The 27,759-nt window shown below is 38.2% G+C and overlaps 2 protein-coding genes across 4 annotated transcripts in view; both read right to left on the reverse strand.

The window, feature by feature from the left end:
* The window catches only part of CCDC141 (coiled-coil domain containing 141), a 176,436-nt gene extending 173,164 nt beyond the window's left edge, over positions 1-3,272 (reverse strand). The window contains exons 1-2 of the mRNA XM_040972003.1: positions 3,014-3,272; positions 1,677-1,748 (exon numbers count right to left, since the gene is read on the reverse strand). The gene's annotated coding sequence lies outside the window, so the exon portion shown is untranslated. The remainder of the gene's footprint in view (positions 1-1,676; positions 1,749-3,013) is intronic.
* Positions 3,273-11,608: 8,336 nt separating this feature from the next.
* SESTD1 (SEC14 and spectrin domain containing 1) overlaps positions 11,609-27,759 on the reverse strand; it is a 111,505-nt gene continuing 95,354 nt past the window's right edge. For 2 of the 3 annotated variants that reach the window (XM_040971805.1, XM_040971807.1), the window contains 8 exons: positions 25,018-25,212; positions 24,369-24,483; positions 22,852-23,011; positions 19,263-19,344; positions 18,481-18,603; positions 17,574-17,765; positions 14,440-14,561; positions 11,609-12,530 (listed from right to left, as the gene is read on the reverse strand). In XM_040971805.1, the coding sequence (XP_040827739.1) occupies positions 12,401-12,530; positions 14,440-14,561; positions 17,574-17,765; positions 18,481-18,603; positions 19,263-19,344; positions 22,852-23,011; positions 24,369-24,483; positions 25,018-25,212 (1,119 nt within the window). In that variant the 3' untranslated portion in view covers positions 11,609-12,400. The remainder of the gene's footprint in view (positions 12,531-14,439; positions 14,562-17,573; positions 17,766-18,480; positions 18,604-19,262; positions 19,345-22,851; positions 23,012-24,368; positions 24,484-25,017; positions 25,213-27,759) is intronic. The other variant, XM_040971806.1, reaches the window with a different exon arrangement.

The following is a 27,759-nucleotide window of genomic DNA, read 5'->3' on the forward strand; positions in this document are numbered from 1 at the left end:
TGTTTTGTTTGCTGATGTTGCTGGTTTTACACCTGTTACCTTGGCACAAATATTTTGAAAACTCCTTTCTCCAGTAAAAGTTATGATATAATCCCCTTGTTGTTGAAGCAAGGTGAAGCCTCTGGACTTCACTGAATAAGATGGGAAAGAATGACAGCATTTTCATCCACCTCTGGCAATTAAGGAAACTGCAGGAAGGGTCCGAATAGGCGGTGAAAGCATGGGGTGATGAGCGTCATGGCATTTAGCCCCCAATGCCAACCCTATGCTGTTTGGCATGTTTCTAAGTTTTACTTAAGGACAATCATGTGTCCAAAATATGGGCCCTATTGGCAAACTTACATTTTCTCTGAATACTGACCTCTGTAGATTTTTTATTTTACTTATTTATTTTTACAATTTAACATGTTTAGTGACCTATTTTCCTCAGCTTCTCCAAAGGAACTTTAAAAATTTTACACACATACACACACACATACAGCTCCTTTACAAGTGACTTGGAAAACACAACTTCTTTACAAATGATTAGAAAAACAGCAAAACTTGAGTAAACTTAGACAACATTAAATGTGGTCAAAAAATCCAAGATGTTTGTATTTATTATAATTTCAAGCAATGGTTGATAGAAATGCTTTGTGGGATAATGCCAACAACTCTCCGATTTTTATGGTTTTTTTGTTTGTTTGTTTTGGTTTTTTTTTGTAAATTCTCTTTTGGGAATGATCTGGAACTTTGCCTTTTACTTCAGCCCACATTTACTGACAAAGTAAATATTTATGGATTTAGACTAACTTCTCCCTGAATCATAAAAATCTACATAAAAAGAATTCAAGTCAGAAAAAAATTTTAAATATCTGAAACACTTTCATGTTGAAGTTAATGTTAAAAACTGTAAACCACATGGCTTTACACTGAGCTATGTCTTCGGACCGTAACACAAGCAGAATGCACACCTGATCCAGTTCCTCTTAATACAATGAAATGCCCTAAGGGCTAGCTTCCAGAATACAGGAATGATTTATATGAAAGATCAACATCTCCGTTAACGTGATTCCAGAAAACATCATTTCTTTCCTTTTTTCTTACTGCTGCTGAACACCAATTGAGGCTGAGAATTTTCCATCACAGACTAATTCCCAAGAGACTTGAAGGACAGCACTCATCCCAGCTACTTGGGACACCAAGCAATAAGTGACTTTATGGTTGAGCCATCACTCTCACAAGCAGCTGTACTTCTTTTTTCTTTTTACCAACAAACACATGAAAATAACCCAGTATGAAATTCAATGACACAAAATCATCAGATCCTCTGATGGCATGGGCATCATCTATGAATCTTAGGCAAAAAATATATAAAACACTTTTGAAATTTGAAGGTTTGTTTATTGAGAATTGCTGAGACAAAGAAAATAACGCATGTGTTGTATAGGTGTTTGTGTATGCTCTGCATGATAAACTTTTTCTGTTACACAGAGTGTTACGGTTCATCATTTACACAGGTTATTGGCATCAGTCTAATGATAAACTTTCTTTTAAAACTTAACCGATTTCTTAAAATTTAACTGTAGACCTTTTTGAACTGTGTGTCCTCATGCCAAGTAGGAACACCTCACCCCAAGTTCACTGAGGTGTTCCCCATCGTGTGGGGAAGCTGTGTTTTCTCAGATATCACTCACCTAGGTCATGGAAGCCGGCTGAAAGGCAGTAGTTGTTTTGATGGTCCGGAAGGACAAAGAAGTCACCAACACCTGCAGGAAAAAAGATACCCAGATACACCAGCTTTTTTTGAAAAACAGGAAGCAAGCTGAGAAAAACTCACAGAAACCTGCAACTAAAAAATGGAAACAAAACTAGCAGGTCGCCGGCTGCCTCACCCCACCCAACTCACATCGCCCTAAGCAAACCGGTTTCCTATCACAAATTCCACACTTACAAAAGACAGACTTCAAAAGCAAAGTCCACCAACCGATGCTGTGCAGTCTCGAGTCTGCTTCTGGCATGTCGCAGCTCTGAGCTCCCACAATCCAACACAGCCAGCAGCTTCAGCACACCTGTGCTGACACCCACAGGCTGTTAAGATCCAGGGCCCTTTATGGCCTCCATCCTCATCAAATCCCAGCTGATTTGTAACATTTGTGTATCTACCCAACCTCACTGGCCTCTCCACATTTAGCTTCTCTGTAAAATGAGTTGGAAAACGGAGGCAAGAGAACTGAAACACCTAACCTGAATTCATTATGTAAGCCATACAAGAGCCGGTCACTTCCTTCATAATGTCTTACTCCAGTGGCATAGGGAGTTCTTTTATTCTCCTTGTGTTAAATCACGTTCCCACAGGCCTTCCACTCAGTCCATCCAGACCTCAAAACATCTCCTCCACAGGACTCTGTGAGCCAGAACGTGATGCCAGCATACCTTAACAAAACAACACAGGAGCATAAACTCTGCTTCTATACTCAGGGAGCTCTTGCTGCGGAAGACAAAACACACACCTGAAGCCCTTTAAGGAGAAGGTATGGTTACAGCACCTGGTCAAGTAGATCAACCCCAAATATTTGAGAAGCAGAAGAACTTAAGAGATGTTCCAAAATCCATGAGACCAATCCTACAAGAATGGTTTTGTTCACAGACATCAACTAATGATTGCAACATCACTGCTTTGGGTTGGTGTCCTGATTCATTGTCAATGATGAATTCAAAACCCAGAGATTATAAAACTGAAAAGGAGCTCTTTGGCCTGAAATGTATACTCCAGGGTAATGAAAAATGTGTTTTATTTTAGAGCCCTTCCACCAAATTCTGTTCTATACCTGCACTGCATTTGCAAATCTCACACTAGCACCAGTTCTTGGAGAAATGCCTTCCTTGCATGTGGGTCTTCAGTGCCGACCCATTGTCTTCACCTGGTTAGAGCACACACCTGCCATGGATCCTGGCCCTCAGCATCCCTGACCTGCCCTGATTGATAATCAGAGCTCACCAAGAGCCTGTCTCACACAACTGAATGTGTTACCTGCTGCTGAGCCACAGTCTGGTGATACTGCATTTAAAGGAGTTCTTCACAAGAACTGAGATTTTGTGCTAGCTAGGAGAGCTGATCCTCAATGAAGCAAATGCGAAGTCTCGTCTAATTTCTCCTTGCTTCATATTTGTTTCCCTCGAAAGGATCAAATGGGCTAAAAACAAAACACAACAGGCATTTGATATTTTAGATTGCATATGAATGCGATTTTCTTTTTCAACCAATACTTATCACACACTTCTCATGTGTGAGGCACTAATTTATGCATCAGGGAAGATGGTAATGTGGGGTTCTTGTCCTCAGAGAACCTACTGCCTAAGAGCCTACAGAAAACTGGGCCTATAGGGCCTTGACACTTGCCAGCGACTGCTGGTGATTTTACAAGTTAGGTCATTTAATTACCAGAGAAACATTTCCATTGCCAATTGCATTTTAGGACGATAGCAACCTCGATACATTAAATAATCTACCCCTAAACCACAAGAGCAATGTGAATCAATCAACCTGATGCCCAAACCAAAATTCTTAACACTGGCTGCATAGCATCTCCCAACTCCCATGTTTCCTGTGCCACACTGCCTAAAGTAACTCTAATTCTGAATAAATGTACAACAGCTATAAACATATTTACCAAGGAGGGAAACTAAACCTGCATCACCAGTTGCAGGAATGGCTTTTTCAAGTCCACACGTGTGAATTGTTTTGATCATCAGCCCACTGGTTTGCTACTATGGGAACCTGGGCTTCTGTCTTTAACGTTCATATGTCATTCTGGGTTTGTGTTTTGTCAATCTCACAGGGTGGATCTCATGAAGTATGTGTTTTGTACTTCACATGCAATCACACCACTGTAAATACACTTCACATTTTAAAAGGACACTCTGTAAGTATAGTCCCATAAGCCTTAATAGTCCCTTTTCACAAGCCCTGAACTGTTTATTCATTTTTCCCTTCTCCTATTTTGGTGTCATTCCCCTGCCATTTGCTCTTTTTCCTGTGGTACTTTTTCTTCTGCATTCTACACAGTCTCATCGTATCTCTGTGCTGTGCAATGCTACAATGTGGTACTGGTAGAAGAATAAATATCCTGATCAACAGAAAATAGCCAGCTGAGAAGTGGGCCATGAGACTTAGGAATTCATTCTGTCTTCCGGGATGCCACAGGAACCAGATTCAGTAGGCAATTGGGAACATTTGATACTTGGAAAAATTCTATCTCATCATCACCTCACAAAAAATTGATATAAAAAAGGAGACAACAAGACTGCAGAAGAGCAACAAAAATTCAGCTTCAGGGAAATAATTTTCTCAGTATTAAGGCATTGCAGAAACTCAAAATGCCAGCTGACATTTCACCATAAAAATGAGCATATTAACATCACCAAATTTGACAAACTAGGAAAAACACCTGCTACAGACATGTTAATAATCCTGATTATACATTAAAAATCCTTCCAAAAACCAGCAAAACTGCTAGGATTACAAAGGAGTATACTAAAACAATACAAGTCACCTGGCTTTGGATCAGCTCAGCGCCACTGTTGCAACCACTTGGGAAGTGAACCAGCAGATGGAAGATTTGTCTGTCTCTCCTCTCTGAAATCTGCCTTTCCAATAAAAAAAAAAAAGTTAAAAAGAATAAAGCCTGCTTCTGTCATGTAGAAGCCACCCACAGCTGCAGCTGCTTGTGTATGTAGACAAATAGTAGCGCTGACAGCCCCTCTATTTAGGACACATGTGCCTAATGGGATATCTAGATATGAGGTGGACACTACCACATGTAAAACGAAAATATCTGTTAATGTGCATTCTTTCACATCGTTTTTGATTACACACTTAATCATGACTAAAATGTGGCTGACTTCATCGGAAAAGGTGAAGCACTTGACAATTTCTGAACTCTGGTAGCCATCCCACAGCAGATACTGTATACAGATAGCCTAACACCATTGTTACTGCAAACAACTTTAACCTTGTCTTTCTCCATGTCCAAATACACATGGTGTATTTTAAAAATTGACTTTCTGGCAGAAACAAGGGAATATGTATTTCAAATACCTCAGTGAGAATGCACATTTCTGATATTGTTGAACTACAGGAAGCACTGATTTTCAGTGACCAAATGTGAGCATGTTTACTCAGGGCTAAATGAGAAGGAAGGAAAAGCGTCTGTGCTCTCAGACTCAGAACATTTCAGAATAAAGAAGCAATACTTTTGCTTTAGCCAAAGATTCTAGAAAATAGTGTGGTGAAAAAGTATTTTTTAAAGCTATTATGAATAGACTCAAGGATGCTGAATCCATTGGATTATGTAGACACCACTATGACTTAATGCTCTGTGGATTTTATGAACATTCTTTATTAACAGAAATCACATTGTCCAAAGTGACAGTATATCAAAGAAAAACATAGCAAAACCTGCTGTGATTAGTTTTTAACATTTTTATTGCGTATTTACAAGTTGTGGGACATCGTAAAGATTTACAGTAGAAGTCAGATTCCCCAGCCCTTAAAAATCAAATAGGAAAGATTAGATGAAGCATAATATAAACATCGTTGAATATGAGCATAAGAAACATACAGAAGATTATACTTTTACAGGTTAACACAGGTGAATGTTCGATGGAATAGAATAGAGAGGATAAAACAGTGAGTAAGAGAATTTCCAGAGCATAAAACAATCACAGCTAGGTGGTACTGAATTAATATGTAACAGTGAAAATATTATTTTTAAAGGCTAACATGTCCTGTAAAAGCATAGCTACTCCCTATGCAAAACTGTGAGGTAGAACTCTTCCCACCCCATTTTCCACTTTCTTAACCACCACTGGGGACTGACTTCCCATACGGTGGCTCTCACATTGCTATATCTGGGACTGATTAGTAGTATGGGCTTTTTGTTGCTATCCTCTCCACCCCCACCACAAGACAGTCTCTTCTGTTCAACAAATGAGAGTCTTGACCTTCTGAAAATGGGTGGCAGACGCTGGTAACGCACAGAGCACTGCTGCTGCTTCTAGCGAACAGATCACCAAGCCTGGGCTTTTTAGGCTTTTAACGAGCGAACTACTGTTAGTATTTCAGGCATAGACTCCTTGAGATTCTGTTTTGAGCAAACAGGTCTTTGCTTCCTTCAAGTAACACCAACAGTCATCCCCAACCATGCACAATGCCATTGCTACCCCAAATTCTAGTATTTCAATATGCATCATAAAAATAGTTTACACCTTTCTACACATCCAAAATATAAAACCCAGGGCACAGAACTGCACTGGAAAAAGTTTTTTTTTTTAAACTACCCTATGACCCAGCAATTCTAATCATAGGTATTTACCCAAGAGAAATAAAAACCTATATTCACATAAACATATATAAGAATGATCATAGCAGCTTATTTATAATTTCCAATCCTGGAAATATCCCAGGTATTCAGTAACAGAAAAACTAGATACACAAACTGCAGTATACAATGCACTACTACTCAACAATAAAAAGAAATATACTACTAATACACCCAACAACATGGATAAATCTCTCCAAACTCTATGATGGTGAGGAATCCTTGTAGAACAGAGTGCATCCAATGTGATTCTATTTATGCAAGGTTCTGCAACAGAAAATCTCATGGGAAAAAAAGGAATGGTAGCTGCCTTGAAGGGTTGTGTAGGGGAATGCGGATTAACTAAAAAGGCCACATGGATGCATTCTAGGGTGGTGAGTTTCCCAATTCAACAGCATTGCACCCATTGGCTAATACTGAGCAAATCCATGTGAAAGATCCGCATTTGATTGCATGCTGCCTTTACACCAACAGAAAAACTTAAGCAAATATTGAATGTGTAAATGGAAGTATTTAGCACAAAGTATATGTGATTTAAAACGCATGGAAAGAATCTGAACTCACAGATGACACAGAAAACCTAATTAATGCTAACTAGCATTTAGGTAGTGAGTACACTATAGAACCACTCCTATGTTTGAAAATTCTTTCGATAAAATGTGTGTTGGGGGAGGGGAAACCATAGCACATTTATCAAATAATGCTGCTGGTAACTTCAATACTGATCTTATGACAGAAAAAAATCACAAAACCCTTATGCTGTCAACTTAAGGGTTACATTTCCCTTATGATCTCGTAAAAGGGTAATTCTGAGTGAGGCAGGGGACAGTTTTCTGATCTGCTCTGGGTCAAAACTGCCCAAGTTGTACAATGCTCTCACTTTTCAAAAACAAATATTGATATATTCTGAGCAAATCTGTTTTCAACTAACAAAAGCTAAGAGGAAGAAACCTTTTAACAGAAAAACAAAGCACAGAAATAGTTTGAGACTAAGGTGAAGCTTAATCGCATACACAGCATGAGCCCCGCTGTTCTGCATAGCATGGTATCTCCTTCACCATCTCACCTCCCTCCAAGAAGAAACAGCTGGACTCCTTGAAAATACAACACTCAACTTGCAAATACTTTTAAGGTGCCTCTTTGAGATGCACTAGGATCTGGTTTTAGAATTCCATATCCTTTTCTTGGATAGTTTTCCCTGATGTACATCCCTTGCAATACTACTCTCACATAGCTGACTGTTGGTAATTATCTTGAGCTGTATGCTAAGCATGCCTTTACCATTACATACAGCAATTACAGGCTGCCTTATAAAGTTCTCAAAAACTAATCTTGATTCTTGAAAAATAATTTACTCACTGTTCTTAAAATATTTAGTCATAGTTCCAGTGTCCTCTTGATTTCTGAGTTCTTCATGTTCTTGTACAGTTCTGCTTTTCCTTAAGACACAAGGACTAGCATTGATTTCTAAGCTTTTAAATTTAAAACATTGCCATGATGTTGAGTAGCAGCTTCACACCCTGGAACCTGATTCAGTCATGAGGCCTCCCCTGAATTTATAAAATTGCCCGGAGCACCCTTAGTTCTTAGGTCTGTATGACAAAACTTGTCTTTTTCTGTTGATCAACAGCGCCAAATCTGCCAGGATTATTCTACTCAACCATAACCAGTGATGACCCCAAGCACTGTCCCTTCCTTTAAACCCCATCACTGGGTTGCTCTATAAATATCCCCACAGATGTGTGCTGTTAGGTTGGGGCTCAGTCACAATCATGGTTTGCTATTGCTTGTGCTTGTTAATTATGTTCTATAAATCTCAGACTAGGGTTTGTCCTCTTCCCATGAAACAGCACACTTAATCAGTGTACAAAAGCCTTGTTAATAACTGACAAGTTCTGCTATCCCCTACACTTTGTGTTTTAGTTCTGCTATTCTGAAGGTACATTTTCCTTACACATTACTTCATTGGAGTTGGGAAGGTGAGACAGAAACCAGGGGGATAAACTACGTGCTGTACCAATTGCCAAACCACGCTTATCATCTGAACCAAGTAAAAGGAAAGGAATACTGTTTTCTATTCTGAAAAGGTTCATTCTGCAGAACATTTTAACACTTCTTATAAGATTATATTTTGTCCTTGAAATTATCTGTTGATTTTCTTTTTGTATTCCCAGGAAAATTTTCTCCCACCCTCAAGATCACAGTAAACTGCAAAGCCAGATTTTGAGGCCCACTATTCAAACTCCTTCCATCATGTTCACTGCAGTTCTTATTTTAGCTTTTACTATGATCATTCCTTTGTAAATCATGCCAGTATTTATGCTTCCTATTACAGCTAGACTTTTCTGTGCCACACATTGAAGCTAAACAGCGTCCAATGTTTAGTTTCATTTTGCCTCCTCAAGATATTTCTTGCTTTATCTACCAACCAGCAGAGTACTTCCTACTTCTAACTGAAGCTTTGGGTTTCTTGTTTCTTGGAGCAAAAGTTCTTAAGTTTACTAATTAGGTTAACAGCTCATTATGTTCCAGTCCATCTCTGAACCTAGAGAACTTTACATGATTTTAAGCAGACACATGAACCATACACATCTTGTAATTAAAAATGACATCTTTGCTGGTGTTCTTGCCTGTGCCATTCAGTACAGGCTCAAGATACTGAGGACTTCAGTCATCACAGTATGTTTTACTCTCCATAGGCATATTTCTTACTAGTCAGGCTTAAATACTTTGTGTAGGATGTGAGAACAGAAAGACACGCTGGCAGGTAACACAGAGCCTCGCAGAGAACTCCAAATTCCCTCTTCAAATGTGTATTGCACAGTGAGATTCCGCTTACTCACTATTATTGTTAGAGTGTATTTAGATATAAGAGTATGATTTCCTCAGCATTATCAGAATAATAACTTGTCAGATTAAGGAATATGGCAGAAATAATAATAAACTAAATAGCACTTTGTACCACAACTGATGAAGGATGAAACAACAAAGACAACAGCCACTTTGAATCCTAACTTTCACCTAGCAAGAAAGCCTAGGGCTGCTCTCACTCTGCTGGCGGGCTGAGAAGTTGCATCAACATTACCATGAGTCACTCTAGCAAACGGAGGTCACAGACAATACAGATGGGGGACAAAGCCAATTTGATCCCGAATTAAGTTGTCTTCTTTGCATCACAAATATGCTGGGTTACACATATAAGAAGTTAGATGCCAAAACTGCCATGATATATTGAACTCACACAGAAGCAAATACATCATAAAAGGCAAAAGAAAAAATAAATTCAAAAAAACCCTCAAAACAACACTAGCCCAACTAACACTTCAATAATTCCCTGAGATGGTCTAAATTAATACAAAAGGTTCTGACACACCACCCAAGAACGAGCAGTTCTTTCTTACACTTGCAGGCCAATGATAATTTATGACAAACAAGCGTCTTTGTGGTTTCCAACAGACTGCAATCACTTCCATGCACTCTAAGTGAACTATGACCCTATAAACAAAGGTTACCTGGGGGCATTGTGGAGTTCTCATTCTTAAATGCATGTGCAGGTATAGACACCCAGAGAGAAAAAAGCAGTAGAACTTACTGAAGAACAACAAATATTTCTAGGGAAATATTCAAATTTCAATATCTGTCTTATTTTACTTTCCAAAAGTCCAACAGTTTACATTATACCAAAAATTCACTTAATTATTACGGATCTATGAGTTGATGATATAAATACTATCAAATTGTTCCCCTTTCAGCAGTCCTCATAAAAAGCTGAACTACTCAGAAGGTAAGTAAAATAGATACCGAGTATGATAACTACCTACAGTACTGAAGTATCTAAAGTACTACATGACTTTCCTGTAAGCACTTTTACTCACAAGTCAGTCTTAACCTTAGGAAACAAATGCTTAAAACATGTCAGACATAGCTATACATGTGTTAGTAGTAGTAAGAGGAATGAACAACTACTGGGCATAAGTAGACTAGGAACAGAAGAACCAGATTCCTTCCCTGAAGAGGCTTACAGTGTAGCAGGTAGACATAAACATGTGTACAATGTGGTTAGCACCATCATGAAGACCGAAATGAAGAAACATAGAAGTTCCTACTCAAAGGAGTAAAGCCCTAAAAGAGGATTTATCAAGTACAGAGAGAACTTCCTGGATGCTCTCAGAAGCAGTGGCAGCACAAGACAATAGGAAACAGCTGAAATCCTGCCTGTTTCACCAGGGGGAAAAAATGGCTGCCCCATGAACCAGAAACAGCTCCAGGACAGGAAAGCGGAGAAAGCCTTCACTTAGGCTGAAGCATCAAGTAGGCAGTTAAAGCACAGCTCTAGAATTCTAGACCACGCTGCATAGTGCAGGACTCTGGGACAGAATAGAAACCTTGTGCATGAGGTGCCTACAAAAAGGCCACAGCGTTCTGAGGACACACGGCAGGAGCAGACATGATCAGCAGGTACATTTACGAGAATTGTGACACATTCACAAGAACTGTGACAGTAGTCCAAGTTATGGCAGAAATCAGCATATTCCAAGGAAGTGACAGTTTCTGGGGAAAACTGCATAACTGTACACATGGTACCAAGAGGGAGAGACAGATAGGAGGTGCAGGCTGAGTGATAAACATCCATTGTGGTAGCAGGGAGCTCACTGTTGACTTCGAAAAGAACACTGTTATTACATGCTGTGCCAAGCCAGACTGCAGGACGCTGAGCAGCGAGTGATGAGGTTACAGGGCAGTGGGCTGGGAGGGATTTCTCCACGAAGTCTGGCAGTGAAGCAGGCTGGTGTGGAACCAGCAGTTACAGGGAGGTGGTTTTTGCTCTGGAGGACACATGAGCCCATTGACAGACTGCAAAAAGGAGCCAGTATGTGATTCTTTGCATAATTCTGTATTGATCATAAGCCTAAAGGCTATTTTTAATCTTTAAAAAAATTTTCTGCAATCAAAAATAACATAAATTAAATGCATTTTACCTTTTAAACATAATATAAACATAAAGCACTAGTTATTTCTACAAAAGTGTACCGTTTTCCTACCGTTTAATTCAGAATTTTGCTTTTAGATATCAAGGAAAGTTGCTTTCTAATTCTGGAATGCTCACTCCGATATGAAGGCTGACACTGAAAAGTCATGAACAACTTCTTTCTCAGACCTTCTCCCCAAAGACAAAGGAGGCAGCTCATAATTTGAAAAATATTTCTTCAAGTTTAAGAGAGAAAAATCAGGATTCCAATAAGTTCTAAAAGTTCTAAATTGTTCTTCACAATCATTTCTCATGATGAAACATGCTTATTATATACACGTGCTTACATATAAATTTTCTGGCTAGAATACATGCAACCACCATGATAATAAAAACAAATATTAAACCATCCTCACAATCCTAAGAATGCCCCTTTAAATAAGGCACTCACATTTGGAAGTAGGATATAACTATCAAATTAAATAAGATGTTTAAAGAAGCCTTTTATTAAACACAAACAACTTTTAACACATTATCAATACAAATAAGAAATGTCCTTTAATGAATATGATATATCAAAGATATGATGGGTTGTCTCCATATTGACACAATAAAAATAATCAATTTGAGGAATTACAAAGTAAGATTTTGAGGACACCACTGGACTGGCTAGTAGTAACAGTTTAACTACTATCTAAATTTACTACAACCACCTGGAGAGGGAGGGCAACCATTTCTTTTTTTTTTTTTAATAGAATTTTTAAACTTATATTAGCACCATTCAAAGCTTACTATCAGTTGTTCACCTATAAACTGACAGGTCGGATAAAGCTTTAAAGCTAATTTTCAGTGCAACATTTGTAGTTCCTTCTTTTAAGATACATGGAGTCTAAGTTCTCAAAGCATGTTAGGTAATTATGCCTTGGCAGCTGCATGGTGTTAACATGTAGAAAGAAATGTGTCATGGGAAGAAATGAGGCTTATCCTGCTGTGAAATGCGTGGCTAATGCTGTGGTATGCGGACGCCATGCGGAGTGTGAACGGCAGCTCTGCAGTGAGCTGGTGGCCATTAGCTCTCTGCGGTCACCATCTCAGGAGGTCTCAGCTGCTGCCTTTTGAGACTGACTAACTTCATCCTGTCTCTGATGTGCTCTGCAGTAGAAGCCAGGTCACTTGGACTCCCAAAATATTGTTCAGTTCTAAAAGTTAAACAGAAAAACCCAAAATTAATACAAACCCATTTCATAACAGTGAATGCAAAAGCAAGCAAAACCACCAAAGTACTCTTGTATTACAGTCTACATGCATATATCAGTTCATCTGCATAGCTGTTTTTGAGAAGTAATTCAGTCAAAATATTTTAATGGCATTAAATGTTAAGACTTGAGAAAACCACATTAGCAGTATAAATGTCATTTTTTGTTTATTTAACTCAATAAGTCAAATAAGTACAACACTGGAGCTATTTTACTTTTCAGTTCTGAGTCTACAGTGCACACAAACACACAATTTATATCTTCTTAAGTGCCAACAGTCTAGTGCAGCTGGCAAGTTAAATATTTTTGATGCTTAGATACTCTAAGACAGAAATTAAGTCACTTAATCTTATCCCATTTGCTAAATACTGTGTGCAGAGTCATAAAACATATTAAAAGTAACAGTTCTTCGTTTACTTCATATTTCTTAAGACCAGAAATTTAAGGCCTAGGAAGCTAAATGGTAAATTAAAATTTGAATCTGTATCATCAAACTGAAAATCCAGACCACCAATTTCTTCTACTTTTACCATGAGAATGTATAAAAAATACAAACTAAAATGTATCAAACTTCATAGAGTGCAAATATGCTACCTCAACACAAATAATCACAGAAAACATCATACACCTTTGAGAAATATTTAATTTGGCACAAAACACAAAAATAGATGTATAGACATTTTAATATGTATATAAAGGTTGATGAATGTACAGTTTGAATGCCCAGAACTAGCTTATCCTTCAATGCTAAAGCATCAGGAAACAACACAGGGGCTGCCAGTGAAATGCAGGAGAGAAGCTCCAAGTAAAGACACCCAGGCAGGACACTCCACGGTTGCCCTGAGCAGAACGGGAGCCCAGCTATTACAACAGGCCCTGAAAGGCTGGCAGGTGAGTTTACCAGAACAGAATGAAAAGTCAGGACCATTACTGCGATACTACTGCTGGCTGAATTTTATTGTTTCATTGTCAAAACAAAATATGATTTACAATATGACTCTGTTTAGGTTTATACATGACTAAAGATTACCTAAGCACAGGCTATGAAAAATATACAGCTAGGGAAATGCTATGTCATCCTTTTCATATCAACAAAAATAATCACTGGATGTTTATTACACAGTAGTTTTTATACCTGTCAAGTGTCAGGTTTGTTCTATGTACTTAGTTTAGGCAGCTCCTAGGTCTGTGTTCCCTGTAGGACTACGACTATCACAGCACTGATTTTAGATGTGCAAATTCTGCCACAGAGATAACGTGCCTTTGCCTGAGGTATCACTGCTAGTAAATGCTAGTGTGGGGACATCTGACTCCAAAATTACAGTCATCCAACATACACTGCCAACCAGATACAGCTTTATTTTAGTCTATGGTTTATCTGTTGTTGGAATCAAATACCCTCTGGGTTGCCCTGACATTATTTTCCAGGAAAGTCTGGCTCTGAGGATGAGGCTCTGATCCTTCACTGGCCCATTATGTGATTGATTATTTCTTGTTTTCATCATCAACTATTTGAAATGAAAAGAAACTTGTGAATCAGGATTCCATCACTTGACACATGGTAAAATTAGGCCACCACATTGCACAGTGAAAAGAGAATGAATCTGCAGTGAAATACTTCTACAATCTGCTGTTAAGTAGTGAACATGTGATGTCAGCAACTATCAATGTTATTGCTGCTAAGAGCTGAGTTTGAATTTCTTTTCATTTGAAACCAATTTATTATAGGAACTGAAGATGTGGACCACAGCTGATTTACTTGGCATCTTAAACAACAGATTTTCCTCTCATAGTGATTTCACTTTAAGAATTCACCAACAAAAGGTTAAAAATATTAGAAAAAGCACTATACCCATCAGGATAAACCACAGGAACAGTTAATCTATCCAAAAGTGATTTCCCAACTGCTTCAATTTCATCAAATTGCTCCTCATCATTAATAGCTTCAGGCTCTTCTGGACAGTCTTGCAAAATCTGCAATAAATAGAAAAGGCAACATCAATCGAGACACAGAAAAAGGAAATCAAGCTCATACATATTTATTAGATTGAAATATTACTATATTTCTAGCATTTTCGCATGTACCTTGCGAAAGACTGCTTTATTATTGGTAAATCTGATTCAAGAAATTCAGACAGGGTTAACAGGAACAGTGGTTAAAACACATATGCTTGCATTCACATTAGTGCTCCTGTTTCAAATCTTGCCTTCTCTGCTTCTGAGCTAGAATCATGCCACTGTGCTCCTGGGAAACAAGAGATGATGATTCAAATATTTGGACCTCTGCTACGCATATTGGAGACCTAGACTGGGTTCTAGGCCACTGGGTTTGGCCTGCCCCATTCTGGCTGTTACGGGCCATTTAGGAAGTACATCAGAGAACGGAGGTTCTGCCCTACAGATAAGAAAATAAATACAGAGGCAGCATTATGACACAGTGGGGTTAAGCTGCCATACTAGAGTGTGGGTTGCAGTCATAGATGCCCTGCTTCCGATTCAGCTTCATGTCAATGAGCTTGAGAAGGCTGAGGAAGATAGAAATGTACTTGGGCATCTGCCATCCATGAGAAAAACCAGGATGGAGCTCCTGGCACCTGCTTTTGGCCTGACCAAGATCTGACTGTTGTGACCATTTGGGAAGTCAAACAGCAGAGAGCAAATATTCTCATCTCTCTCTCTGCCTTATAAATAAATAATCTTAAAATTTCCCCCCCAAAAGTCTTTCATAACCTCTAAAATAACAACAAAATGAATTGCTACTGATAAGACAAAATTAGAGTACAAAAAAGTCTACAGTGATTTCCAAGAAAAAAAAATCCTAGACTACTATTTCAAAACATATAATCAGTGTTTAAAGGTATTCTCTGATTCATTAAGCAGCTATTTATTGAACAACTTTTTGTTTGTTTAATTAGTGAGCTGTAATGTGAATGAGGTGTAGGCATGATCCTACAGACCTTATAGACTTCAAAAACGAAAGAAAAGCTACACTACAAACAATGCATGTTTAGTATATAAGCAAATAACTCACAGAAAGACGCAGATAACTCAAACAAAGGATCTGCTGTTGACTTAACTGACAGAAACTGATTAGGTTATAATTCAAATGTCCTGCAGTTCTTAACAAAATACTACTTTTTTTCTTAATTCTAATTATTTAAATTTAGCTTCAACAAATTGCATATTTATAATGGAGGGATTAGAAAGAGAAATGCTTACCTTGTAACTATTTTGCACTATGCTTTATTTGATCCAACAGTGCTTATTTCACTGCTGCTCACAGAAAGGTATTTCTATTTCTTAATTTAACATTGAACTTACACATTTCCCAATTGTTAAACCACAATTTACTCACAGTTGTGGTTAAATTTATGTTTGTTGATAATAAAACAGATCAATCAAGAGAAAATATCGGGCCAACAAAGGTCATTATATAGGTTTGCAAAATAGAATAACCTTAAGTCTATTATGAGCAATTAATGGCCTAGTAGCAGAAAAAATAAAATATTAATTTTCTTCTTTTAAAGACTTAGTATTTACTTAAAAGACAGGTTTACAGAAAGAGATGATCCTCCATTCACTGGTTCACTCCCAAATGGCTGCAATGGCCAAGACTGAGCCAATCTGAAGTAAGGAGCCATGAGCTCCCAAGTTTCCTATGTGGGTGCAGGTGCCTAAGAACTTGAATCGTCTTCTCTTGCTTTCCCAGGCCATAAGCAGGAAGCTGGAATGGAAGTGGAGCAGGTGGCACTAGAATCAGTGGCCAAATGGGATGCTAGTGCTGACAGGTGAAAAATCTGCCTGTTGAGCCATCACCACTGGCCCTAGAATTATGATTTTTTTTATTTAAAAACTCACAACAGTATTTATTCTTACAAAACCTCTTAAGGGGCCCAGCGCGGTGGCGCAAGTGGTTAAAGGTCCTCGCCTTGCACGCCCGGGTTCCCATATGGGCGCCGGTTCTATCACGGCAGCCCCGCTTCCCTTCCAGCTCCCTGCCTGTGGCCTGGGAAAGCAGTCGAGGATGGCCCAAAGCTTTGGGAGCCTGCACCCGCGTGGGAGACCCGGAAGAAGCTCCTGGCTTTGGACCGGCATAGTATCGGCCCGTTGCGCTCACTTGGGGAGTGAATCATCGGACAGAAGATCTTCCTCTCTATCTCTCCTCTCTGTATATCCATCTTTCCAATGAAAAAATAATAAAAATAAATCTTTAAAAAAAAAAAAAACCTCTTAAGAATTCTAGATGTTAAAGTGTCTTTGCAGATGACTTTAAAAGTGGTAACTAAAAATGTGCCCAGGGGTTTTAGAAGTCAGATCAATGATCACACTTTGGCAGGTGACGAAGGTGGTCCAGTGACCACAGGGGTTGAGGGAGCTTCTGAGGTGCTGGCAAGCAGTATTGTTTGAACAGTGTGCTGAATAGACACTAAAACCTCACCAAGCAAAATACTTACAGCTGTATTAATGGTATATGTCATAATAAAACATTGCATCTATATGGTGGTAAATAATCTAAGCTACCCTGTGTATTTTGTTGTGTCATTATTAGACTCATAAAAAAAAAAACACTTATCTGTACGGTTTGCTGATTAAGTAAAAAAGAGTTAGCTATGGACACCTTTCAGTGATTTTGTTCTTATTCTTACTCTCATTCTTTCAGTTCTAGTTTCCATTTAAGGATACAATCACAAAGGGCTTCTTAACATTTTCTGACGTTTAGTAGTAGTTGACAAAGTATGGCTTCCTACCTTGACATAATGAAATAAAGAAAGTCATGGAAACCTCAAAGAGCATAAAGAAAAGGTTTGCAATTTTTTCAACCAATTAAAACATTTGAACACTTTAAGACAACATATTAAACAAACTTAAACAGTGTGACCAACAAAATTTTTTAAAATAGATTGGCTGAAAATTACATTGCTTAAATTTCCACATTTTAAACATACAATAAATATCACTATAACTACATTTTTGTAAAGAGCCAACCTTTTCAGCATTTGAGTGAAATGCAATAGCCATTTCCAACCTATGCACTCTCTCCTCAGATGCGATGGTGAACTGCTTCCATACTCGGTTCAGGCGAGGAAGGGTGTCCCCGGAGGACCGAGAAGTGCAGCGCAAAGACTGGCACAGCACCACGGTGGCCTGCAACAACTGTCTACCATAGTCGTAAGTGCTCTAAAAAAGAAGCGGCAAACATGAAAGAGTAAGAACCCTGTAAAAGCAGGATGGGAAGGATGTGTTAAAGGACTGGGGCTGCAATTAAATGATGTGAATCCAGGGACACTTCTTACTGCCAATGATCTGCATGCATAAGCAATGCTGGGAAAGCAACACTTCCACTTTACAGTACGTTTTTCCCTGTTAGGCTTCTTCCTTGTACTCTGCTTGCACCATTTCAGCCTGCTAAATTCCAATCGCCAAAGAACACGTCTGCTCAATAACTAATCAAAGCAAGTGGGTAAAAGTGGGTACTTCATATACCATACAGGAAGCTAAAACTGTTAACAGTGTGATTCAATTATTAAGGAAAATAAATTCAGAGATTTTTCATCACAACTCTACTAATTTGCTAAAACTAGAGAGATGCAGAAAACGAGGTTTCTAATTTACTGACATGAACATACATTTCAAATTAACTTCTGTAAATGAGCAACCAGATTGCTTCCAAAAGTCATAATACGAAACATAAATCAGAGGGGCATTCAGAATCTAGTGTGTGAGAAAACAAAAACGCTCTCAAGTTTATGCAGGCAGTGTGGATGCATGCGCTGTTATTCTTAGTTCTGTTATTTATAGAATAATAAACATGACTTTCTCATACATTGTTACATTATACTAATGCAGACAGCTATTCAAACACTGAACTTGTAAAAAAGAATCAGTTCTGCACCTGTGCAACATCAACAAATTTTCTATGCTTTTCCAGTAAAACTTTTGTTTCCTGAGCATCATCACCCAATCTGATGTGGGTCTTCAGCAGAGCATCCAGCAGTTCACTGAGCCATTCAACCGCCTAAATCAAAACAGAGCACACTGAAACTTAACTCACTGCTCATTATTTCTCACATGGAAACACCACATGCATACAAATGTTTTCATAGTCAGTTAATCTGTTCATTATAATCTTAATTCTTAAAACTTACTCTATTTAATGCCAAGATATAAGAATTAATGACCTCTTCTACTCTTTACCAACTTAAAATCTAAAGGCAAAATCTACTAAAGAGAAACATTTTTTTTTCCAAATAAATATCACATTATAGAAGATCATGTCTTTCTGCAATATAATTGTTTTGGGGGTCTCATTAAAGATTTCTGTTACTACATACATTTCCTTGGCAACAAACTGAAATGATGTCAGGTGCTAAAGACACAAAGATACCAAAATTTTTATCTGGCATTGAAGATACTTGTCATGAATTAAAAACATACTGTGCTTCACTAGCCTTTATCCTGAATGCAACAGACAACTCATCAATAATAAATAAAAGTCACAAACTCCAGTTCAATCTTTAGTTCACTAAGAGGTCTGCAACCTATGTAACAATCCCAAACCTACTTTTACAACAGTTTGATCTAGAATCTGAATTAGTTGTGTACCTTCTTAGCATCATGAGAAACATTCTTCTTTACAATTAGATGGAATTAATCTCCCAGAAAAGAGGTCCTTACCTGGGCAGCATCTTCTTCACACTTAAACAGCTGAACCATCTGAAGCATCTTTAACCGTCGCACATCTACCATGTCTTCACATCTAATAAACCAAAACACAAAGTTAGCTCATCATTTCATATTATTTGTTATTATTACAACACCTTCATCTAAGTCCTAAGTTTTCAATTTCATGCATATTCAATCACAAAGTATTTATCCAAACTCGCTACAAGTCATATATTTATTGCTCTATTTAAGTCTTTATATAGTTATCCTATCAAAATGACGGGACATTACAGCTTAAAGACAATATGAATTCTATAAAATACTTAAGCAAAGCATAAATGCATTAATGTTAAGACCCAAAGAAATCTCCATTGTCAGTTACTATTAAACATCGCTAACAATTCAACTGTAAAATTATCAAATACTAGTTTTGTGCATGATGATATAAAATATTTCTAAAAACAAACATTCTTCATTGAATTATATTTTCCAGAATAACATTTAATTCTAAACTTTAAAAGGCCTTCTTCCACTTCAGAGGGGAAAAATGCCACAGTTCTCTGGGGAAAAAAAATAAAAAATAAGTCAGAGTGTTTTTAAAAATTTCATTGTTGTCTGGATGTTACCCTCAGCTCTCCTTCCACATATTGTAGGTGGGAAGGGCATTCTCATTGCAGACCCAAATACCAAAGTTATACAGTAGGTACTAGATTCTGCTACAGCCATGGTTCTAATGGAAAACTGAATTTAAAAGTTAACACAGGCACCAAATTACAGTCAGGAATAAGTAGTTCTGAGGATCCCTTCCATAGAATACTGACTACAGATAATATGATACATATTTCATCATGTTCTTAGAATTCTGTCTTTGAAATCTGTTCTAATTTAAAAAAGAAAAACTGCAAGAAAGGACTCTGTATGCTTTCACTATAAATATGATAAATATTTGAGAAATATGTTTACCCTGATGTGTACCTATGCACAGGGTATATTTCTAACAATCAGAAGGCACTCCATAAATATACAAAATTATGTCAGTTAAAAATATAAAAAAGTTCAAAAACAATATAGAAAAAGTTATCTGAAGGATATTTTTATACAGGTGTTCTCAACAAAAATTATAGCATGCTGCTAAGATACAGCATTTTTATATCCTAATAACTTGTTTAATTGTAAAACTCCCTACAAGGGACTGAAGAGAAGTGACTAATTTTTTAAAATATGAAACTAAAAGCAATGTTAACTGATGAAAATTCTATCATACATATACTTATTGTACATTACATGTTAAGCATCAGATGTCCTATTAAAACAACACACAGTCTCGGGCCTGGCTCAGTAGCCTAGTAGCTAAAGTCCTTGCTTTGTGCACACCGGGATCCCACATGGGAGTTGGTTCATATCCTGGCTGCCATACTTCCCATCCAGCTTCCTGCTATGGTCTGGAAAAGCAGTCAAGGATGGCCTAAAGCCTTGAGACCCTGCATCTGCATGGGAGACTCAGAAGAGGCTTTTGGCTCCTGGCTTCAAATTGGTTCAGCTCCAGCTGTTTGGGTCACTTGGGGAGTGAGTCAGCAGATGGAAGATCTCTCCTCCTTTCTGTGTATCTGACTTTCCAATGAAAAAAAAAACCCATAGACTCCATTGTTAAGAGTCCATAATGTCTACTCTTTGAGGAAAAGAGCTTTTCATAGACAATGTAATAAATGTTATTATGTAGCTGTGTAAAACTCTTTATGGGAGTAGGAAAGAAAGAGTGACTAATGTAGCTCAGAAATACTTAAAAAGTACACTTGAGTCTTGAAGAATTAGAGGGAATCCAGTAGGCAGAAAATGAAGAAAGAAATAATAGTTAATGCATGGAAAGGCACGGTGCACTTAGGAAGATGAAAACAGAAGCATTATTCTGCAAGAAAATTATACAAGATTATGCAAGATTTGATTATAAAAGGTCTTCTACACTATCCCAGGGAGAATGAACTTCATCTGCAAAAGAAGAAAGAAAGGTCACTGAAACATGGTTTTCACAATCCCTGTGCTTTAGAAAGATTACTGCTGGGCATATAGTCTGGTAAGGAGCAAAGATTCTAGAACAAACAAGCTTGGTAGCAAATGATAACTTTAACCTAAACAGAAAAGTCAAAGTCAAGAGAAGAACAAATTTTGGGGGGAAGTAATTTAATCTGGACATATGTTTGAGGAGCACTGCGGCATCCAGCCAAAGCTGGTTAACTGGAAGGAGCACAGGTAAAGGGTCTAGGCAAGGGCCATAATTGTCAAACCCTACTAATGGCAAAGAAAATTATTAAAGTAGTAAGACTGCCCACAAAGAGGAGAGCCTGGCCTCAGAACAAACCCTAAAAGCAGTGTGTTTAGCTGCAGACCGAGAAACCTGACAAACACAAGAGGAACTGCAGTCAGTGCCAGGAGAAGGATCGTAAATGGTGGTTTTCAAGACAAGCTTGCGAAGGAAAGTCAGTTGTACCTAACACCAATTAAATATCTAAAGACCACAGGCATTTCATGGATTTTGCTAAAGACCAGGAATTTTTTTCCATAAAGCAATTACAATAAGACTGAACCGAATTGAAATTATGAGGGCAGAAGTCATAGTGAAGGAGTTTGAAAACAAAATTGAAGATAGTATGTAAATAGTAAAAATACATACTAAGCCTTCAAATGACTTGGCAGTTGAAGAACGAAGGAGAGCTCTGAGACTAGAAAACAAAAGATTTTTAAAAAACAGACACAGTGTAATTGTTTAAATTTTAAAATAAAAACAAAAATAGGAGAGATTAAAGAACTTAAATGAGGGGCAGGAATCAAAGTAGAGAATGGGAAGACAGGTCAGAGATCCAATTCAGAGTCCATAAGAAAAGATGGGCTTTGCTGAGAGGAGAGTCCAGTGTCCCTCTGCGACATGGATATATCAGCCAGCAGGAGGTGGAGAGGCAGAGGAGTATCTGGGACTGGCTGTGTTCTTTGTGATATGGAGGAGGGTTTCTGGGAAGCCTTCTGCATGACAAAATTTCAGACACTCCTCTAGATGTTTTATTCTTAAATACTGATCATTTACTTTGTAGTTGATGGTGCCAAATGTGTTTTCAAAGAATCTTTTCAATTCCTAGTTCTATATCAAAGGTAATAAGCATAATCAATCTATTGTCTACTCATTCAACAGTGAATATGGAAACAATGAATGTGTACACTTATTACAAAGTTTAGATGAATAAGTAGATCAGCAGAGAGACTAGACTTAATACCAATTCTAAACTAAACCAGAACAGAAAAGAAAAATTCTCCAAAAAATTTCTCCAATAGCACAGTAGTTTATGTTGTATTGAGGGCATGAAATGTGAGTTACTTGACTCTAACAGAAATCTTAATTATCAAGTACAAAGGATAAAGGTATGTACAAATTGAACAAATTTTCATTCTTTGTTGGTGTAATTATACACAACAATTACTACATTTACCAAAAACCTACCACATGCCTACTGTAGAGCAGATAAGAAATTACAGTTTGTAAAGGATAAGTTGTATAACTTTCATTTTAATTAGTACTATGTTAGCATGGTAAAAATGAACAGTCAAACGTTGCCTTTGTTTCCTAAGCTGCATGTCTTCCATGACTCCTTGTATGTGGTCCACACTTTCTTTGTTCTCAATGGTTACATCCTTTCCATAGGCCCAGGAAGCCTGATTGGAGAGCTGATCCAGGAGACCTTGACCTTTCTCACGCAAACCTTGCAATCCCACATCTAAAATAGAATTCATCAGATGTAATTTCCTAAATAACCAAGGTGTTCCCCCTCCCAACTAAATGCTCTTTGCAGACTCTGTACTTCAATGCCAAGTCTATCAGTTTTGTATATTACACCATCAGGGCATGGAGTCTTCTGAACTCTTCAAGCAGGAAAACCTCTGCTTGAGTTCACCCTTGTGCAAAATTCTCCCTGAAGGGACTTTTCAAAACACACATTCCCACAGAGTAAAACTACTTATAAAAACTGTAAGCAGGAAGAAGCACGGCGATGTCTATTTTGGTGAATAGATTTTTCTCTATTTCCCTTCCTGCTCCATGTAGCCCAAATTTTAGAATAAAGCAAGTATTTTTTTAAAAAAAGCATAAAATGCTTAGGATTTCAAAACATTTATGACGTATAATGGTATAAAAGAACGCTGAACATTGAGTGAAAAACAGTTTCACTGATATACCGTAAGAAGCAATATTTAGGATGCATTATTGCACTATTCAGTCAGTAATGTATAGAGGAACTCTTCTGTTTTTTAAGGAAAAGAATGGCTCAAGAAAACCTGACATTTTAAAACCATTTTATTTAGCATATTAAAAACCAATATGCTTTTTGCTAAAATAACAAGAACTACAAGTAAAATGCCAATACAAACGTGATTTTTCAAACCAACTTCTTCAAGTTGTTTCAATAACTAACTTAAATCATGTGCTCCTAGTCTGTACTACTTCTTTGCAAAGGTCTTGCTTCCTCTCCCTTATTCACCCTTCTGCAGTCTCACTGAATATGACACTCTCTTCTCATTTCCATCCCCACCTAGGGCAGCCCCCTGTGCTCCTACTGTGGGAAAATGCAAAAGGTCTTAACGTCATGTGACAGAACCAGCTTAGGGAAACTGGAATATATACTGATGGTGTTATTATCAGCTTGGAAAAACAAATGCACAAAACCAAACCAACTACATTTTTAACAAGGTTAGGATATGATAACAACAAAAACCATTGCATAAAACACGGTTTGGGGCATACAAGGGTCACCACAAAACACTACACAGCTAATTGCAATTTATGCATGCACTACAAATGACTGATCATAGCATATGCAAGACATAGCACCTGTAGATATAGCTGGGCAAACCAGAAAGGCTAAAGGCCCAAAGAAGGGAAGACTGACTTACCAACAATAACAAATAAACTTTTATCATTAAATTAAACCCCTTTAGGGGACAAAGAAAACCTTTTTTTCCCTGTGCTTCTTGTAAATAATTAGTTCAACATAATTTGACTTAATTGTCTAACCACAGTAATAATACTTAAAAAAAACAAAACTCTCTTATGTTTCAGCATTTTTAAAATCTGCTTACCAACACTTTTCAGCTTCTCTTCAAGCAGTTTTAAAGTTTGCTGAATCGATGCTCCATCAGCTGGTGCTACATCTACGCACAACATCCCTAATAAGCCATCCAACTGCTGAGACAACTAAAGCAGAGGGACACCAAAGAGATAACCCTGATGTAATCAGCATCTAAAGTGTTTAATGATTAATGAGCTTTATACCTAATGAGGTTATCACAATTACACTTGTAAAGACTATGCTGTTAAAAGACAAGGGCCAATCATTAGGATACATGTGATCTGGAGAACACATACAGAGACGCATGCACTGAGAAAACACTGAGATATATCCAGGTCGGCAGAATGCAAAACATCACTGATGCCTCCATTTCTGGCTAGGTTTTAAAGCATACACACTGATAAACAGTTAAAATTAAATGTATATACTAGTTTAGAACACTCAAGTTAGACAATAAAAGGTTTAGCTGCATGCAGAATGGCTTAAGAACACAGCTCAAGAGAAAAAAATCAAAGAAGTTTATCTCATTATCCCCATCAGTAAATTATTTTATTGTTCCAGAAAAATAATTAGGAGGCATGCAAACCAGCAAAAAATCATGTGCAGATCAGTGCTCAGATCACTTGAAAAAAATCAGAGCAATCACAGTGGGCACTTACATCTTGGGCAACTCCATGGAACTCAAGAGCTGCTTGCAGGAGATTCTGTCTAAACTCCAGCTGACTGGCCTGTCGGTAACAAACATCACTAAGCTGTTGCTGCAGAGACTTCAGTTCCACAAGATCCTCCTCATCTCCAGCGTTCAGGAGTGCTGCAATTTGTTGATTAAGCTCCACATATACTGCAAACCACTCCTGTAATCAAGATGTTGGAAAGTAAATAGATGTAGGTTACCAAGTACACATATATACACTCACAGATGAACAGTACAATGAAGACTAGAGTACTGGGTGTTTACAGAACATGTCTCTGCTCCCAAAGCAAGAACTCCCATTATGACACAAATGAATACATCTGTACAACATGATGCTATATTTCACCCCTACTCAAAATAAGTACATCATGATACAATAACAGAAAGTTAAGCTTATAATTGTTACTAAGGGCCTATATAGTACTGTAACCATTTGGGGAATAATGGCACGAGAGGGGGAAACGGGGAGGTAGCAAAGGGAAAAATCCCAATATCTACAAAATGGTGTTGTGGTAAACAAAATGAATTACTTAAGTAGTTTTGAGTTCTTGGAGGATATTGCATTTTGCAATTTTCCCAGATAAACTAACACATATAAAAATTATTCTAGGGCAAAATCATTTAAATGGGGCGGGGGTTGGGAGTTCTCATCGCTTGAGTCCTCCCTTTACAATCCCTGGATTTTACTGCTTGTTAAAAGCAAAATATACCTATCCTCATCTGGTAATCCAACACTTCCCTCTCTTTCTTGCTCTAAGTAAAAACTGTCCAACGTTAGAGAAAAAAATAACACCCTGCAGCCCTCTCAAAAGACTACTGTCTGTGTCTATACCAGACATTTCAAACCTGAAGGGGAGACTACGTCCATCTCGTTCCTCATTACTACTTCCAGACCATTTCTTCCTCCTCTTCTCTGAAACACCGCATCTGCTTCGCAAGGCATGGTGTTGGGTTCCATCTTCCCAGACTGCCCGGAGCACCAGCCTTCTCAGCAGCTCCCTCTATGTAGACTGACGCTGGGTCTTCAGTGCTTCCACTCACGTCCAACTATCTCCCTTCCACCTCAGTTCAGTTACCTACACCACTGGCCACTAAAAATTTGCCAACATATACCACTATACAACTATGAAGTTTTTCATTTAAAAATCTCATTTTCTGATCATCAGCTACTGACTTCCCAATTCACTTTTCATTATTTAGTATGCCATACAAACATCCCCATCTAGAGCCTACCCTTCTATTGATTCCAGATAAATATGTCCATCTTTGGTCACAGGCTCTCATCACCCAGTATATAAACCAATACCCTCCTTTCTTCTCTAAGATTAACCTGTCAAATTCCTAAACCTGGTTTCTCAGCCTTCTGTGTGCCTGTACCAGCATAGCTGAAAATGGACAAAAGAAACACTAGAAGAGCAGATTTGATGTGAAGTGATCACTAAACACTGAGCTTTAGCACAATGCTTCTATGTTTCTCTAGTCGGTATACTTTCCTACTCTCAGAATTATTTTCACTCCTTAAATCCCGAACACTCCTCCTTTACCTCTAAATCCTCAAAGATCTTGCTTCTTAAATTCACTGAGAACAGGAACTGTTAAATTTGCAATCTTCCTTTCTGTGACCTGTACTCTTCTCTACTGTCAATAATGGACAGCCCTGTGCCTGCTTCTAAAGACACTGCTCCATGTGGCCATTACACAGTACTTCCCATTGCCCACATAAAGTTTTGCTCTTGAAATTATCATTACCTTCTTCTTTCCTCCCCCGTCAACTTTTATCTTTCAGTTGGATTATTTCCATCAGCATGCACTATACTATAATACACAATAAAATACACACTTAGGATTGTGCATTTTACTCAGCTAAGGCACTTCAAAAAATATATGGAAAATGGAACTGAAAGTTATTTTAATGCAGAACATTTTAAAATCCATGAGTAGCTTTTCTCATAATATGTATTTCCTGTAAACTTTTAAACTTAAACCTCGGGCCCGGCGGCGTGGCCTAGCAGCTAGTCCTCACCTTGAACGCCCGGGATCCCATATGGGCACCGCTTCTAATCCCAGCAGCTCCACTTCCCATCCAGCTCCCTGCTTGTGGCCTGGGAAAGCAGTCAAGGATGGCCCAAGGCTTTGGGACCCTGCACCCGTGTGGGAGACCCGGAAGAGGTTCCTGGATCCTGGCTTCGGATCGGCATAGCATCAGCCATTGCGCTCACTTGGGGAGTGAATCATCGGACGAAGATCTTGCTCTCTGTCTCTCCTGCTCTCTGTATATCCGCCTTTCCAATAAATAAATAAATCTTAAAAAAAAAAAACTTAAACCTCAAATTGCCAAACAATAAAACAAAACACAGCCCCATCCACTCTCATTTCCCATTCTATTTCTTTTTAAAAGATTTCAGCCAGATGGAATCCAGATGCCTGCAACACTATCCAGTCTTCCATGTAGCTTATGGGGCACAAGGACTTGTCTCCTCTGCTGTCTTTCCAAGTGCTCAAAAGCAGAGCAGCTAAGACTCAAAGCAGTGTTCTCATGTGGAGTCTGGTCATTATGGGCGCTATCTTGACGTGCTGTGCCACAGTGCCAGTCTCTTTCTGCTTCCTAGCCATCTCCACCACGATGACTATCAGATATCTAAAATGTAACCTGCCTCCAAAGATACTGATTCTCCATCTTTCCCAATATCCCCACCTTAAAGGTTGC

The sequence above is a fragment of the Ochotona curzoniae genome, unplaced genomic scaffold (genome assembly GCF_017591425.1).
Source record: "Ochotona curzoniae isolate NIBS_2020 unplaced genomic scaffold, NIBS_Ocur_1.0 contig_2210, whole genome shotgun sequence".
Lineage (NCBI taxonomy): Eukaryota > Metazoa > Chordata > Mammalia > Lagomorpha > Ochotonidae > Ochotona > Ochotona curzoniae.